Source organism: Mirounga leonina, unplaced genomic scaffold (genome assembly GCF_011800145.1).
Source record: "Mirounga leonina isolate KUSES-001 unplaced genomic scaffold, KU_Mleo_1.0 Mir_180, whole genome shotgun sequence".
NCBI classification, from domain to species: domain Eukaryota; kingdom Metazoa; phylum Chordata; class Mammalia; order Carnivora; family Phocidae; genus Mirounga; species Mirounga leonina.
In genome coordinates, this window is record NW_023270469.1 from 6,875,524 (window position 1) to 6,890,664 (window position 15,141).

Here is a 15,141-nt window from a genome sequence, read left to right on the forward strand (position 1 = left end):
TTTTTAACTAGTTCATGCTTTCTGTGTCCTTCTAGGAAATCCCTGCCTATTCCAAGGTTGCAAAGGTTTTCCTCCCTATGCTCTTTTCTGGAGATTTCATAGTTTCGGCTTTTACATTCAGGTCTTACAGTATATTTTCAAGTTGAATTTTGGGTACAGTATGAGGTAGAAGTTTATTTTTCTTCCATACAGATATCTAGTTGCTCCAGCATCATTTGCTGAAAAGATGTTTCTTTCCTCACTAAATTGCCTTGGCACTTCTGTTGAAAATCAATTTAATAACCACAAAAGGGATCCAGGGCTCCACAAAGAGGTGGCCAATTCCCCAGCTGAGAGAGAAAACACAAGACAAGTCTGGAGCTTTTGTGCTGCCACATAGGAAGTGCTTAAAGAAGGGTGGGGTGTGTCCACAGGACATGGTTCTAATAGGAAGGTGTTCCCAATGGCCGAAGCTGGAACAAGTGAGCAGCAAAATAAATAATGATAGTACTGGATTTCTAACTCAGAGAATAAAATAAATATCCGTGAGTCCATACTGATACAAATAAGTAACGGAATATGTTAAAAAAAAAAAAAAAAAGAGGGGGAGAAGGGACGGGTCTTCTCTTTACAGAGTTCCAGTTAACAAATGTAGACAGAACGAGGGAAAGAGAAAGATCAGCATTAGGAGACCACCACAGTTCTAGTGACTGCAGGCGGGTCCACTGATGGAAGCATAATCAGTGGTGAAAGTTTGAGAAGAAATGGTGTATTTGCATATTCTCAATCATCTCTTCCAAGATATTTGTTAATTAAAAGGAAAGAACAGCAACTTTACAGTGGAAAAACCCAACAGACCCCACCTTAACCAGGTAATCAAGGTTAGCATCACCAATAATAAGACATGGAGACAGCACATCCTCCTGGAAGGGGGGCATCACCTCCATGGTGTTCCTGCCAAAAATGCTTAACCTCAGCCTAATCATGAGAAATCATCAGACAAAGCCAAATGAAGAGATACCCTATAAAAACATGGACCAGTCATCTTCAGGAATATCACGATCATGAAAGGCAGCGAAAGACCAAGGAACCATCACAGGTTAAAGAAGACTAAAGAAACACAACTCAGTGTGTGGTTGGATCCCGCATGGCATCCCGGAGCAAAGGGAAAGGAGAGATTATTGGACAAGCTGGTAAAATTCGAATAAAGACTGTAGTTTACTTAATAATACTGTACCAACAAAAATACCTTGGTTTTGATAGCTGTATAATGGTTACGTAAGATGTTAACATGAAGAAAAGCTGGGTGAATGGCTTAACGGGGACTTTATTTTTACAACTTTAAGCGTAAAATTATTTCAAAATTGAAGTGGTTTTTGTTTAAAAAACAACCACCACAACAACTGTAGATTCTGCTATATTAAGAACGTTTACTTAAGGTAATTGCACCAAACAATTTCCTGTCAGTAGCTAACGACGCAGCTGGGGTATAGCAGCCCTCAGTCAGACTTTGGGAATGGATCTAAACCCTTCAGAACTACCAACGTCCAGGCCTACACTCCTTAGTGGAACAGACAGCGTGTGGACGTTATTCCTTTGTCTCTAACTCTGTCATGAAGTGCCCAAGAAGCCAGCGGCTTAGATCTAGTGCATCCGGATGTTAAATACAAATGTGGAACTCTATGACTAAGAACAGCACTTTTATTTCAAAGAACTCTTCCCAGATTGTTGGAAAGCAGCAGCTTCCATATTTTGAATTCTAAGCAAAATGATCTGTCCAAGATCACATAACGACTCAGAGGCAAGGCTAATGGACGGCTGCCATAGTCGAATACCTGCACTCAACATTTGATTCCTCTTCCACCTGAATGCTGACCGGTATCCAGCAGTTTGCTGCAACTGGGAATAGTTTGGCTCTTGGTGTCAAAATGTCTCTAAGAAATAGGGGAAGAAAACATTCAAGAGCTCTCACTGAAAAGTAAAAATAGGGACCTGAACGGGCCTTGAAAGAAAATCTTTGAAAACGTCCAACTACAATAACTGGCTTATTCACATTTTATGTGTTCAGGGCTAAACCTAAATATGTAAACCTTGACATTTAAATTCTTCCCAGGTTCTGAATCAAACGAAGCCGATGAGCATCCCCAGGTCTCATTTGCTGCTGAACCCTACAGCCAGGCCCAACCCCAGTGGAGAGGCACACAACTCTTCTGGGCAAATCCATAACGGGGCCATGTGTATGCTCACGAGGGTAACTGCCACTTCTAAATGAGCATCTATGACTAGACTGTTTACTGAAAAGCCTATCAGAATACAATATTTGGCATAATTTTGTAGAGTTGAGAATCTCCTATTATTCCTCCCTGGAATAATTAAACAAAGCTCAAGAAATCGGGCTATGTAGATGATCTACCAAATTTGGTCCAAAGCAGATCAATGACTCAAGAGTTCCTGGGTTTCAGAAAAATAATCCTAGGTGATCTATTTCATATAACGCTGAGGCTTCAAAGGAAATGAAACATAAAAACTGAATTGTATTTAGCTGCTGCTTTTAAAACAGGTATAAAAGGCATATTGTTTTGCCTTCTTTGTCTGCCATCTATCACCTTGTTGACCTTGGACAATTTAGCTAACCGTCATCTGTAAAGTGGGGAGACCAAACACAACCACTAACATCCAATGACTTGCAGGGATGAAATGAAGTGGCCAGCATAAAATACTTCACATAGCGCCCTGTACCTGGCGGGCATCACTAAGTAGCAATCCTGTTTGTAACAGAAGAAGCAATAGTATGCCTTTAGTTACAGTGTTTTCAAACACGGGCTTATCAGGACTTGAGGGTACAGGGATGTGTCTTCTGGTAACTTAGAATTAGCAATGTCCCTTGCAAAGGAGACTTTAGAATATAGCCTGGCTTGTAGCAGTGAAGTTCAGCAAGAGCAGAGTAGGAAGGAAAGACAGGCCAGGAGAGATGGGGGGGTGGGCAGCAATCAACTGGAGAGGAGAGGAAAGACAGAGGGAGCTTTAGTGAGGTTTCTGCTTCCAGGGGGGAGAAAGAAGCCCTTAACAAGCCAATCCTCCTGTGATAAACAGCTACAAACTCTGGACGAGATACAAAAAAAAATTGCCCGAGGGCTCTGGAGACTGAGCAAAAGCAGGCAGATTTGAGAAAGAAAGGGAAAGTTGAACAAGCAACCCACATGGAGGGAGTTTGTGGATCTTTGATAGCTTTGGCCGAAGGCAGCGTGACACCCCAGCTCCAGGTGGCTGAGACCCCTAGAGAAGACCTGCCGTCTTCGCGGCCACTGGAAACAGGGCAGAGTGTCTTGAGCCAACCAGAATCTCCAGGGTGTATGGAAGTCTCAGAAAGACGAGAGGTAGAGAAGGAGGCCTAATTTTATGTGCGTGCACTCGTCTCAAGTCTTCGACTGACCCCGGAACCACGAGTGCTCGTAACTGAGGCTGGCTTACAGAACCATAGGGAGGTTTGAGCTGCCGTGCACTGCAGGCGTTGACAGCCTGCCAGGAGTCGAACCAGGTACACGGCCTGCCAGAACTCTCAGTGCAACACTCTGAAGCACGGGAAGAGACTTCAGGGCCCCGACAACGTGACAGTCACGATGTTTGGGATGCAACCCAGAATTACTCAACAAAAGAAAAAGCCAGAAAAATGAGAACCCATTCTCAGAACCATGCAGAGATGCCAACTCCAAAACGACCGAATGCTGGGATTATCTATAAGGCGGGGACCTGAATGTGGCTACTGGAACTATGTTCAAAAGAGAACATGCTTGTGATGAAAAGATGGAGATTTCAGTAAAGAAATGAAAAAATCTAAAATTCTACCTGAAGAAGCTGGGGAAAAAAGAGCAGAATAAACCCAAAGAAGGTAAAAAGAAGGAAATAATATAGACAAGAGCAGAAACCAATGAAACGCAAAACAGTGGAGAAAATGAACCAGCCTTGAAAAAAATAAATGCAGTGGTAGGCTTGGCCAGTAGAGGGCGCCGGAGGGACCGCAAGGCTGGATAGTGCAAAGGGCTTCCTTCCTGGGGTTGGTGTGCCTTTCTCCCTCCTCCCATGGGCTGCGGCCTGCAGTGTGCAGGAGACCCAGAGGTGCCTGCCCTCAGCAAGGTCTGCCACCCAACAGGCAGTGTCCTGCATGCAGTGGCCACACCATACCTTGCAGGGTGGGGAGTTCTCTCCCCAGTTTTTCCTCCTTAGGATACTTCCCTCAGCCCAAAGGTAGTAGTAACCACACTTCCGACAGTAGCTATTTCTGCACTCATCAGAACTCTCTTCCACCAGTCAAATAACTATGTGAATTACATTTTCCCTGTTCAGATTACTGGTGTGGTTTCTCTTGACTGGACCGTGACTGAAACAGATTTGGTCAGGAGTATGGTTCAGCGCCCCATGTCTTACAAAGGCATCTGTAGTACCTGCTACCTCCTAACCAATGATCCAAACACACATAATGTCAATGGGGTGGACCAGGAGGATGTTTTCATGGAACACCAAGGTGATCAAGATCTCCCTGGAGTGACATATGGAGACAGCAGAACTGACACAGCGCTGAGGCCAGACAGTGCAGGGTCCTGTTGGCCCTGCCGGGCAAAAGCAAACTGCTTCTGGTGGTCCCTGCAAATTGGTACGAAGAAAAAGCATGAGCTGGGTTAATAGCCGCACACCAAGGCCAGAGTCCGTGTTGCATAAAGATACATTTGCAGAAAGGCACCACATCTGGGACTAAATCTGTGATCATCAGGGTAACCACCGAATTACGTTTATGAAAGCATACAGTTATTTTCCAAAATCCATCTGACTTTTCTACTTCTTCTAAGTGAATTAAGTGGGGATATGAAAGGCAGCTCCACTCTTGCATTTTCAAGTTTTTGATGGTGGCACTAATTTCCGTAAATTCCTCAAGGATGTAGAACTGCTTCTGGTTTTCTGTCTTGGTAGGAAAGTTACAGAGACTTCCATGCAGCCTTTCCTACCATAATGGCCTCACCCCGTGGATCAGAGAACAAACATGGGGATTCTGCCTGTTGTCAAGTGTGTCTGCTCAATTATAGATCAAAAGATGAAATTGACAGATCTTGACTTCAACAGTCACGATGACTATTCTAAAGAAACAAAAGGGGGGCATCCGGGCTGAGCACGTGCATGGAGGCAGTCAGACACAGGATGGGTTAAGAAGGGAGCTAAAGTGCAGGACATGGGAAGGAAGAGACTAGAAAAGACTGAACATTTCTCTTAACCTCAGACAATGGAGAACCCCAGCAGGAGGCTACATACTATTATCTTTGTTTGGTAAGCAAAGGGGAAATACCAAGAATTTCCAGGAGGAGAATGGAATGACCAAAGTCGGGTTAATCTTTCAAAACCACAAACAGGCCAAATGCCCAGGAAAACTGGTTAGAAGGCTAATGCCATTGCACACACGAGAAAGTGAACACGGGAGGGCAGGAGCAGAGAAATGAAGGTGGGTGACATGGGAAATATTCCAGAGTCTAAAAAAGAAGACGAGACTTGGCAAATGATGAGACGTGAAGCATGAGAGAGAATCAAAGATGAGCTTTTTTGAGTAGGGATAACTGGGAGGATGGTGGTATTAGAAGAGCAGGGACACCAGAACAGAAACAGAGCTGCCTGTCATTCTGTATGTATTATCAAGTTGTCACTATGACGTGATAGAACTTATGGCAATTTCTTTGCTTTCCTTCAAACAGTTTTGTTTTTCATTAGAAACACAGAAAATAAGATATGGCATTTTTCCAGGAAAGTTTTAACCTAAAAATAGGGAACAAAGACAGGAAAGACAAGAGATTACTTAAAAACAATAAATGGTCTCCAATCTAATACAGATTGCTCATCTGGCAACAGTTTCCACAATACGCAAATATAACATACTTGGAAACATCTGCTCTCCTGAGAAATAAACTTCGGCTATATGTTATTTTCCTCCTATAGATATTTACAGGAAAGCCTGTATTTTTAACGCAACGTAGTGTGGTGGCTGAAAAGGTGGCCTCTGGGGCCAGAGTGCCTGAGTTCAAATTCCAGCTCTGCCACTTGCTACCTGTGTGTCTCTGAGCACATTACTTCACCTCTCTGTGTTTTGGTTTAAGAGAGGAATAAAAAGAGCACATGGACTCAGAGGGTTGTTTTGAAGACTGAGTTACAAATGAGTTAACAGTGTTATGTATGTGTCTAGTGTCACCCAAGCAAGAATCCTATACATTATACTGACAAAAGAAATGAACCTTTCCTCATTCTATTATTTAAAAACTAACACTGGTGGGCCCCTGGCTGGCTCAGTTGGTAGAACATGAGACTCTTGATCTCAGGTTTGTGAGTTCGAGCCCCACGTTGGGCCCAGAGCTTACTTTAAAAACTAACTTTGGGGCGCCTGGGTGGCTCAGTCGGTTGAGCGACTGTCTTCGGCTCAGGTCATGATCCTGGAGTCCCGGGATCGAGTCCCGCACCGGGCTCCCTGCTCGGCAGGGAGTCTGCTTCTCCCTCTGACCCTCCCACCTCTCATGTGCTCTCTCTCTCTCATTCCCTCTGTCAAATAATAAATAAAATCTTAAAAAATAAATAAATAAAATAAAAAAATAAAAAAAAATAAAAACTAACTTTGGACAGCTCAGAAACAAAGAGACTAATGATCCATGAATTTATCTGGAAGTTCTTTTTAATAGCAAGGAAGGAGCCATATTCTTATGCCTAATACTTATGAACTGAAAGCAAATAATACCCTTACATTTAAAGCTTATCAACTATTAATATGAAACAACCTGACAGAAATATAAAAGTTCTAGCAACTGATAGCATATTAGGGGCAGACGAGAAACTCTGCACCAGATTTAAGTCCTAGAAACAAACAGGGACAGGGGAGGGTGAAGCACAAGTGGCCCTGGTTCCTCCAGCAAACCAGTGGCAGCCTCTAGCTCACACTGCCCAAACAGGAACTCGGCCCCTCTGAGGATGGCACAAGTCAATATTCTACCGGAGACCGAACACCCTGACCACTGCTTATGCATGAAGTTGAGCAGACAGTCTTGAGATTCATTTGGGCAGGAATTAACATGCTATTTTATACCTTGGACAGTAGCCCTCACAGTAATGGATCCAGAGAAATGTAGAAAAGTCTGAAATTCTGCCCCACCCCCACCATAGCAGACATTTTCTAAACTGCTCTCATACGTTGTCTAATAAATTTTCCAAAGAGGGCCTACCCATGTAATTGACGGGGGGAAGAAAGGCTATGCAAATATCCTCAATTTAAAATACATTAAAAGTTAGGTAACATTCACATTTTTCTCTAAAGTCTTGGTCGCTGCTCATTGTTTGCCCTCATCTAAAATAGTATGAAATTAAACATTGCCTTAAGGCACCCCCTCCTGGTAACCGGATTGAAATACTGTAACAAGATGAATTTTCACATGACCGTTTCCCTCTAAGGATTTGAATAGTCCAGTTTAGTGGTTACCACAATAAAACGTGTGGAAGGAGAGAAGGAAAGGAGGTCAGTAGGAGGGTGTCTACTCTACAAGACCAGTACGGCAACCCGTCAGATGTTTTAAGACTCTGTGACACCAGACTTCATCCACTGAATCAATCATCCACTGATCCATGGACAGATGAGCCGAACCTTGCCCTCAAGAATCTTATGGTTAGGGTGCCTAGGTGGCTCAGCTGGTTAAGTGTCTGCCTCTGGCTAGGTCATGATCCCGTCCCACATTGGGCTCCCTGCTCAGTGGGGAGTCTGCTTCTCCCTCTACCCCTCCCCCCTGCTTGTGATCTCTCTCTCTCAGCCTCTCTCTCAAATAAATAAATAAAATCTTTAAAAAAAAAAAAAAAAGAAAATCTTATGGTTAACAATTACAATGCAAAAGACATGAACTAAATGTTTGGGATTACAGATGGAGGAGCCTAAACGAGACTGAGAGGTGTGAGAAGGTTTTCTCCAGGCAGTGATAATTAGGCACAGTTTTGGAAAAGGCTATATTAACTGGATACATGTTGGAAGGGAAATTTTAGGCAAAAGGAGTAGTACAAAAGCACAGAGCCAAGATAACCATAACATGTTTTGGGGGGCGGGAAATGTTGCTCAGTGTAACTCCAGTAAAGCATATGTGTTGAATAGTAGCAGAAAGAATAGAGAAAGACCGTATCACAGAAGGCCATATATGCTAGGCTAAGGAGTTTAAACCTAAGAGCCATAGGAAGCCAATGAATGATTTTAAACAACCAAGGGTCAAGGTCTGATATAGATTTCAGAAACACCTTTCTATGGTTTTAAGCTACGAATACTTCTGAAGTCTCTGACGAAATCTCTAGTTGGCATTAGGCATAAGTCCTAAATAGACAAGGTAACTCAGTCAAGTAACTTGAAAACAAAACTAAACAAATCTAAGACATGACTTTGAAAGCAGAAAGGGAAAGTTGTACAAGTTATGTGAAACCGTTCAAACTTACCTTTTAAACTCGTCATGGTAGAATTCAGACTTGCAAGTGACCATCTCACTCCCCTGGATGTCCTCACGACTCCGGACTCCCCCAAACACGTACAGCTCCATGGCCACGCCACAGGCCACAGCTCCAAATCTGAAAGGTCACACAGAGCATATCAGCTACTGGATTTACAACTCATGGCTGATCCCCGAACCCCTTTTCTGCTTGTTTTAACTCTGCAACGTTCTGGGTTTCATGAATATGTGAGTCTTTCTTTTTATGAAATGGATTATTCTTTTATTTTTATAGAAACCAAATGCTAAGTCAAGTGAAAGGTTCATCTGAAAGAAAGGGGGTGCCTACAGAGTCCACAACTGCATTCTCATACCTTCTCTCCTTCAGCGGACAGATAGCGGTCCACTGCTGAGTCCTTGGGTCGTAACACTCCACAGATTCAAAGAGTTTCCCATATGATCCTCCCCCCATGGCATAGATTTTCTTTTTCATGGCTGCATAGCAGCCGATCTGGAAGGAGAAAGCGAGAGTTGGGGAGGCCAACACTTACACTCCACGTTCGGCAAATGCTAACCTTAGAGAGCACCGTAGGGAAAGGTTTCGATTTCTAATAGTAAAACTATGGTATCTTCCAATACTACAAAGACAGGACTTGAAAAGTGAGAAGAGGAGGTAGTACACATACTGTTTGTTACCTCCACTGACACGACTGTGCTCAGGGAGATACATAAATGACCCTAATTTTTAAAGGAGCTTTCCAGTCTCTCCATTCTTCTACCACTATTTGAAGATTCCAAGATTTAGATTCTGTCGAGCAACATCTCACTCAATTCCTGCTCCAACTGAGTGAAGCACTGAGACTGGGAGCACAGCACATGAGGCGTAAATATCCACAGGACCGGACGAAGCTTTGGTGTGAAGAAGAGCCCCTCCCTCCCACACGGGAACGGGAACACGACAGACCGGGCTCGAAACAGCTAGTGGGAGCCACGTTTTCACTCTACTCAGGACACAGTGGCCATGCTTACCTGCAGGCTGTTTCTCGTCAGGCCCGTATGATGATTAAGAAAACAGGGCTGGAAGACCTGGCCGCCTCCTAGGCGAGTGCGCTCCCGAGGCGCTTGTCAAGCGCAGGCACGGACACAGCAGCCCAGCGCAGAGCCCACCATCAGGGCGAGCTCTCGCACACACTCCGTCTCCTATCCTGGTGCACGGCGGAGGACCATGAAGGCGGGCCACCGATAGCGACAGAAGCCTACAACGTTCACTCTTTTAACACTACCGATTGCACTAAAAAAGGCGTATGTGGGAAAAGAAGAAATGCTCACTTTAAAAGCCAATTTGTAATCACAAGATACGGTTCTCACCTTTCTAACCATGGTCAAATCAGGCTGCTTCGTCCAGGTTTTAGAATAAATGTCATAACACTCCATGGAAATTAGCTCTTTTTCACCATCCTCTCCTCCTAAAATGTACAGCATTCCATCTATCTCCACAATTCCAAAATTATGTCGTGGCTGAAAAGACATCAAAGATCTCTGTACACAACTACCAGACTGAAAGCAGATATCCACACATTTAATAAAAATTACAGATATCATCACATTCCAGAGTTTCAGCAAAGAGGTGCATGCTCAAAACCATCTCTCTCAGACATCTGTAATTTCCCTAAGCAGCTCACCCTTCTGTCACAAGAGACAGAACCCAACCCAGGAGTTATTCGGGACAATGATAAATTCACTGGCGGAATCACCATTTTTTACTCACCACAGCTCACAACAACAAGAACTATTACCTTCTGGTTCACTAAAACTATCTGTGTTTAGCAATGGGCTGTAGCTAAGTGTTTCCAAGTTGGTGTGTGAAAGACAAGGAAGAACCACAGCAAGAGCACTGCCCGAGGATGGGAGAGGCACAGGGAGGCCAGGCTCCTGCTACAGCCAAGTGGAATGACAGAAGCCTGAGGGGTCATTTGACAACAAATACTTGGTGTCCCCGCCATCCCCGCTGTGCCCAGTGCTGTTCTAGCACTAAAGACGGGGCTCTGAGCAGACAGACAAAATCCTAAGCCATCGTTTGTGTGAACAATTAAAAAATACCCAATATGTGAGAAAGTGCCACATGATATGAAGAGGAAGAAAACAGGCAGAGATGGGATAGCTGAGGGGCGGGAGGGAAGGCTTCCTGGGAAGCCCCACGTGGACAAACACTGGCGGAAGCAAGGAGCGAGCCCCATGGGCAGCTGGCAGAGGTCCCAAAGCACGAGTGTGCAGGTCTGCGGAGCCACGAGGAGGTCTGATGGACGAGAGGAGAGCTGGGACGGTGGCCACTAGCGTAGCCAGCAGGGGGTGTGGCGGGTCGCCATTTCTCTCCTTACATGTACACAGATGTAAAACAAAGGGAAGTGCTGAAGGGAAGACAGACACACTTCCAAACAAATGAAAAAGACCGTTTTACCTCATTCATTGGTGGCAATGCCGTCCATGTGTTTGCATCTGGGTCGTATTTTTCTCCTGAGCTCAGGGTCTGCTTATTTTCATCTTGGCCCCCAAACACAAACAAGAATCCCTCTGTAAAAATCAAACGAGACACACGAGAAAGTTGAAACTTCACTCTTCAACTTCCATCTCCTGCTGAATACAAATGGCACAGCTGTAGAGACAGTATGTGGAGGCAACTTCTCTAATGACAACAGTGGATTTGAGGTCTTCATCACAATTCATTCGATCCTCACTGAGAGAGGCTAATTCACATCTGTGGGTCACTTTGGCCAATTCACCTCACTCGGCAGCTGAGTGGATTCCCACTACCCTACAGCGTACAACCCAGACTGGCACCACCCACACGGACACCAAGCAGCTCCACCTATCCTACCCCTCTCTGTGATTCTCAAACAACTTCCGATCCACAGCCCACATCTGCTCGTTCAAGACCCAGGAGCACTCAGATCCGGGGCACCTGTGCACTTCATATTAAAAACAGCATCTAAGAATCACTGTTGAAGTTCCTATTTCAAGTAATGGTGGATTAAGTTATTCATACCAACTCCTGTGCAAAACAGCTAAATTGCTGGACAAAACATTTTTGTTTTGTTTTGTTTTGTTTGACAAGCATTTTTGAAATAATCTTAAAAGAGAAGAAGCCAACAGGACAATACGGCAAAGCTGAAAGGAAAAGTGGGAGCTGGAGAGGTCACCACCCATGGAAACCATTTTGCTTTGAAGGCATTTACCACACTGGGAAATTTCCAACCTTTCTTATAATGGCTTTGAGGGCTTGAAAGGGACAAAAATCAAAATCCCAGGCCCACAGGAAGTGTGACTTTTGGCACGAGAGCCTCTCCAAAGTTCAACAGGAATTAGAACCCAGATTTAAATCTCCTCCCTTGTCTAGGAGATCTCAAGGTTTGAATCTGATTTACAGTAATTCAAGTCCAAATTTGCAGTGCTTATAGGCAACTGGAAGAAACAAATGCAAAACTTGTGTGGAAGGAAGTATCCTTACCTAATCTTTAGATTCTAATATTCTAAGATTTTAAAGCATCAAATTATTCCTATAAATAATTTTTAATAAAATGATCAGCACCCAACCAAAGATACTCGGACACACAAACTAGACTCTATAAAGAAGAACCAGCAACAACAAACAACAGGAAGTAGTCTTGCAGAGACTTCAAATTTCAAATACTGGACTACCCAGAAAGATGATAAAATGAGAATGCTTACTATGTTTAAAAACTGAGTGACAAATTTCTAAAAAAGCTTTTATTAAGTTATCTGAGAGAGAGAGAGAGATAGCAAGAGAGAGCATGAGCGTGGGGGAGGGGCAGAGGGAGAGGGAGAAGCAGACTTCCCACTGAGCAGGGAGCCTGATGCAAATGCCCTGAAAGACAAATTTTAAGAGAACTCTTGGAAAAAGAGGGCTGTAGAAGTGACACAGCAGATCTGAAAAAGATTTAAAGAGAATGTCTAGGAATAAAAAAAGAAAAACACCAGATAAAATTTAAAAAAATTAATAGATGGGTTTAATGGCAGATCTGTCACAGTTGAAGACAGAACTCATTAAGTGGAGGGTAAGTCAAAAGAAACCATAAAGAGGGCAGCACATGGAGAGGCAAAAACATGAAAAACAAGACAAAACAGAGGCAGGAGGCTAAGGACAGAGCAAAAAGTGTAGCCATGTTTAATTGGACTTCCAAAGCAGGAGGAAAGAGGACAATGGGGCAGAGGCAATACATGAATATGTAAAAATAAGAATTTTCCAGATTTGAGGAAAGGCCAAGCCACAGAGTCAAGATGCCCTAAAATTCTATACCCAGCACAAGTATCCTTTAAGCATGAAGGCAAAACAGTGACATTGTTAGACAAAGAAATCAAAGCGTTTGCTACCAGTAGACCACAATAAAGGAAATTCAAAAGGACAGACCTCAGAGAGAAGGCAAATAATCCTAGATGGAAGGTCTGAGGAGTAAGAAGGAAAAACAAAGAAAGTGGTGAATATGTGGGTAAATCTAAACATTCTCTCTCTCTCTCTCTCTCTCTATGCATATATTCAAAACAGATGAATCAAACATTCATATGTAGATACTTATTCATAAATAGTCATATATTTTAATAATGCAAGACTGTGAAACATGAAGAACAGGAGAAATGCACTTGGGCTTTTATAACTTAAGAATACAGGCTATGGTATCTATGATGACTTTCAAAGCAATATAGACAAAGAACATAACTTCTAACCTGGAAGAGCAGAAACAAAGTGAATGACAAAAAAAGTCCATCAATTTAAAAAAAAAAAAAAAGGCAGGAAAAGAAGTAACACAGTACTGGCTGGACAAATAGGAACCACTTGGTCATGTCACAGCCTTGTTCACTACAACTGGACACGACCCCATCCTCACTGCTCAATGTTTCTGAAATACCAACCCCTCGAGGAAATCTTGGAAAATCTGTGACATAGGAAACATTGTGGCAGGTATGTGTGTGTGAAAACTATGAAAAGGTGTACACGTTGTGGGAAGGAAATGTAAGGCAGCTAATTCTGAGAAGAGAGAACAAGGAAATCAGACTCACATCCTGTTGGCTACCCCACTGCATCCTGCTGCTTATTACTGACAATAACTTCTATCATTTTGGAACCCCAAAAATGATTCCATTTCTGTACTATAGTACAGCTTTGGCCATTTCTATAATATGGAATGGTATGGTATAGCTTTCAAAATCTTTAAAGTAATGTTAGTGGGCAAGCAGAGACTATAAAATATGAAGGATTCCTGGAAGACTGTTGATTTTAATTGGAATTTAGTGAAATGGCACTTGTGGGTGGACCCAAAAGAGCAGAGCAAGGTGAAGAGAAAGGCAGCGAACAGTCAGAAGGCAGCAAGTACAGCCTTTCCTATCACCTTCGTGAGTGAGAGCTTTGACTAACATGGAGCCGTTTTCAAACTTGGGAAGGTCAAGTGAAACATGCGTTCTGTAGTAAAATAACTTGAAGCCTTGCTAATATAAAAAATGTTTTCTAAAGTCTCACACAAAATGGCTGCTTTGACATAACACCTTTACTTTTCATGTAGTTACTTAATTCTAAATTGCATGAATTCAAAAAAACGGGACTATTATGGCTCAAGGGAATTCCGTGTTCTGGGTGCAGCCACAGAGCTAACGAGTGGGAAGAGTCACTGAATGTGGCTCTTCTATCGGTAAGACATCAAATAAAATGCTCCTCTACTAAAGTCTTAAAAATAGCTTACGTATTAAAGATTCAGGAACAATAAAGACTGACAGAAGATACTCTTCTCCTTACAAAGTCTTGAAAGCGAGAGCTACACAGAAGACGTCATCATGGAGATAATAAAATTATCTCTTAAAATTAAATCTCTAAAAGGTTTTGAATCATTCTGTACAACCCTAAAAGTACATATTACTCGATCTTGTGTTTAAGTAAAATTGACCACAGAATGGTACCTGCTGAGAGAACTCCGTGGTTAATTCTTGGCATGCTTAAAGGGGCCAGTTCAATCCAAAGCTGCCTATTAGGGTCATAAAGAGGGCACATACATCGCATCGCTGCTGTTGGTTTCCGTGAACTAAGGAAATAAATAATTGATTAGCAGTTAATGTGTTTTATATAGTTCTGCTTATAATAACTATGACTAGTTTTACTGCTCTAAAGAATGTTTAAAACATTTAAAAAAAATCTACTGCTATTATGCTTAGATACCAAAAAAAGAAAAATACCATGAATTCCTGTTTACACGGAAATAGCTCTTCCTTTACGACTCTTGAAACGATGCAGATCCATACTTACACTCTTTCTTCTCCGCCAACAGTCACAATGCACTCCGAGTAGCCCCGGGGCTTGAAGTTTGCGAGCATGGCCTCCCCTTGCTGCGGCTGGCTCAGCGGTATGTTGTTGCACTCTCTGACAATTTCTCGTACTAATGGTTCATTGAGCATCTGTTCCCGTAAGTAGCTGGAGTCTAACCCTGAAACCCACAGAGCTGACATCACGTCCTTCATGTGGACCTGCACCAGAGGGTAGGAAGGATGGGGAGAAAAAAAATGTAGGACACAGCACACAGTTTGTAGAACATATGTTTTCTGACTCACGGAAAAGCTGAAATTGTTAAAGGATTATCAGCGGGCAAGTCACAAGTGCAGGAATATGCTTTACTGGCCCCTTTCC

At 43.0% G+C, this 15,141-nt stretch overlaps 1 protein-coding gene across 2 annotated transcripts in view; it reads right to left on the reverse strand.

Moving 5' to 3' along the window:
• The window catches only part of GAN (gigaxonin), a 55,388-nt gene that overhangs the window by 11,748 nt on the left and 28,499 nt on the right, over positions 1-15,141 (reverse strand). For both annotated transcript variants that reach the window (XM_035024723.1, XM_035024724.1), the window contains exons 4-9: positions 14,764-14,981; positions 14,421-14,542; positions 10,915-11,027; positions 9,825-9,974; positions 8,831-8,967; positions 8,467-8,595 (exon numbers count right to left, since the gene is read on the reverse strand). In XM_035024723.1, coding sequence (XP_034880614.1) covers positions 8,467-8,595; positions 8,831-8,967; positions 9,825-9,974; positions 10,915-11,027; positions 14,421-14,542; positions 14,764-14,981 — 869 coding nt within the window. The remainder of the gene's footprint in view (positions 1-8,466; positions 8,596-8,830; positions 8,968-9,824; positions 9,975-10,914; positions 11,028-14,420; positions 14,543-14,763; positions 14,982-15,141) is intronic.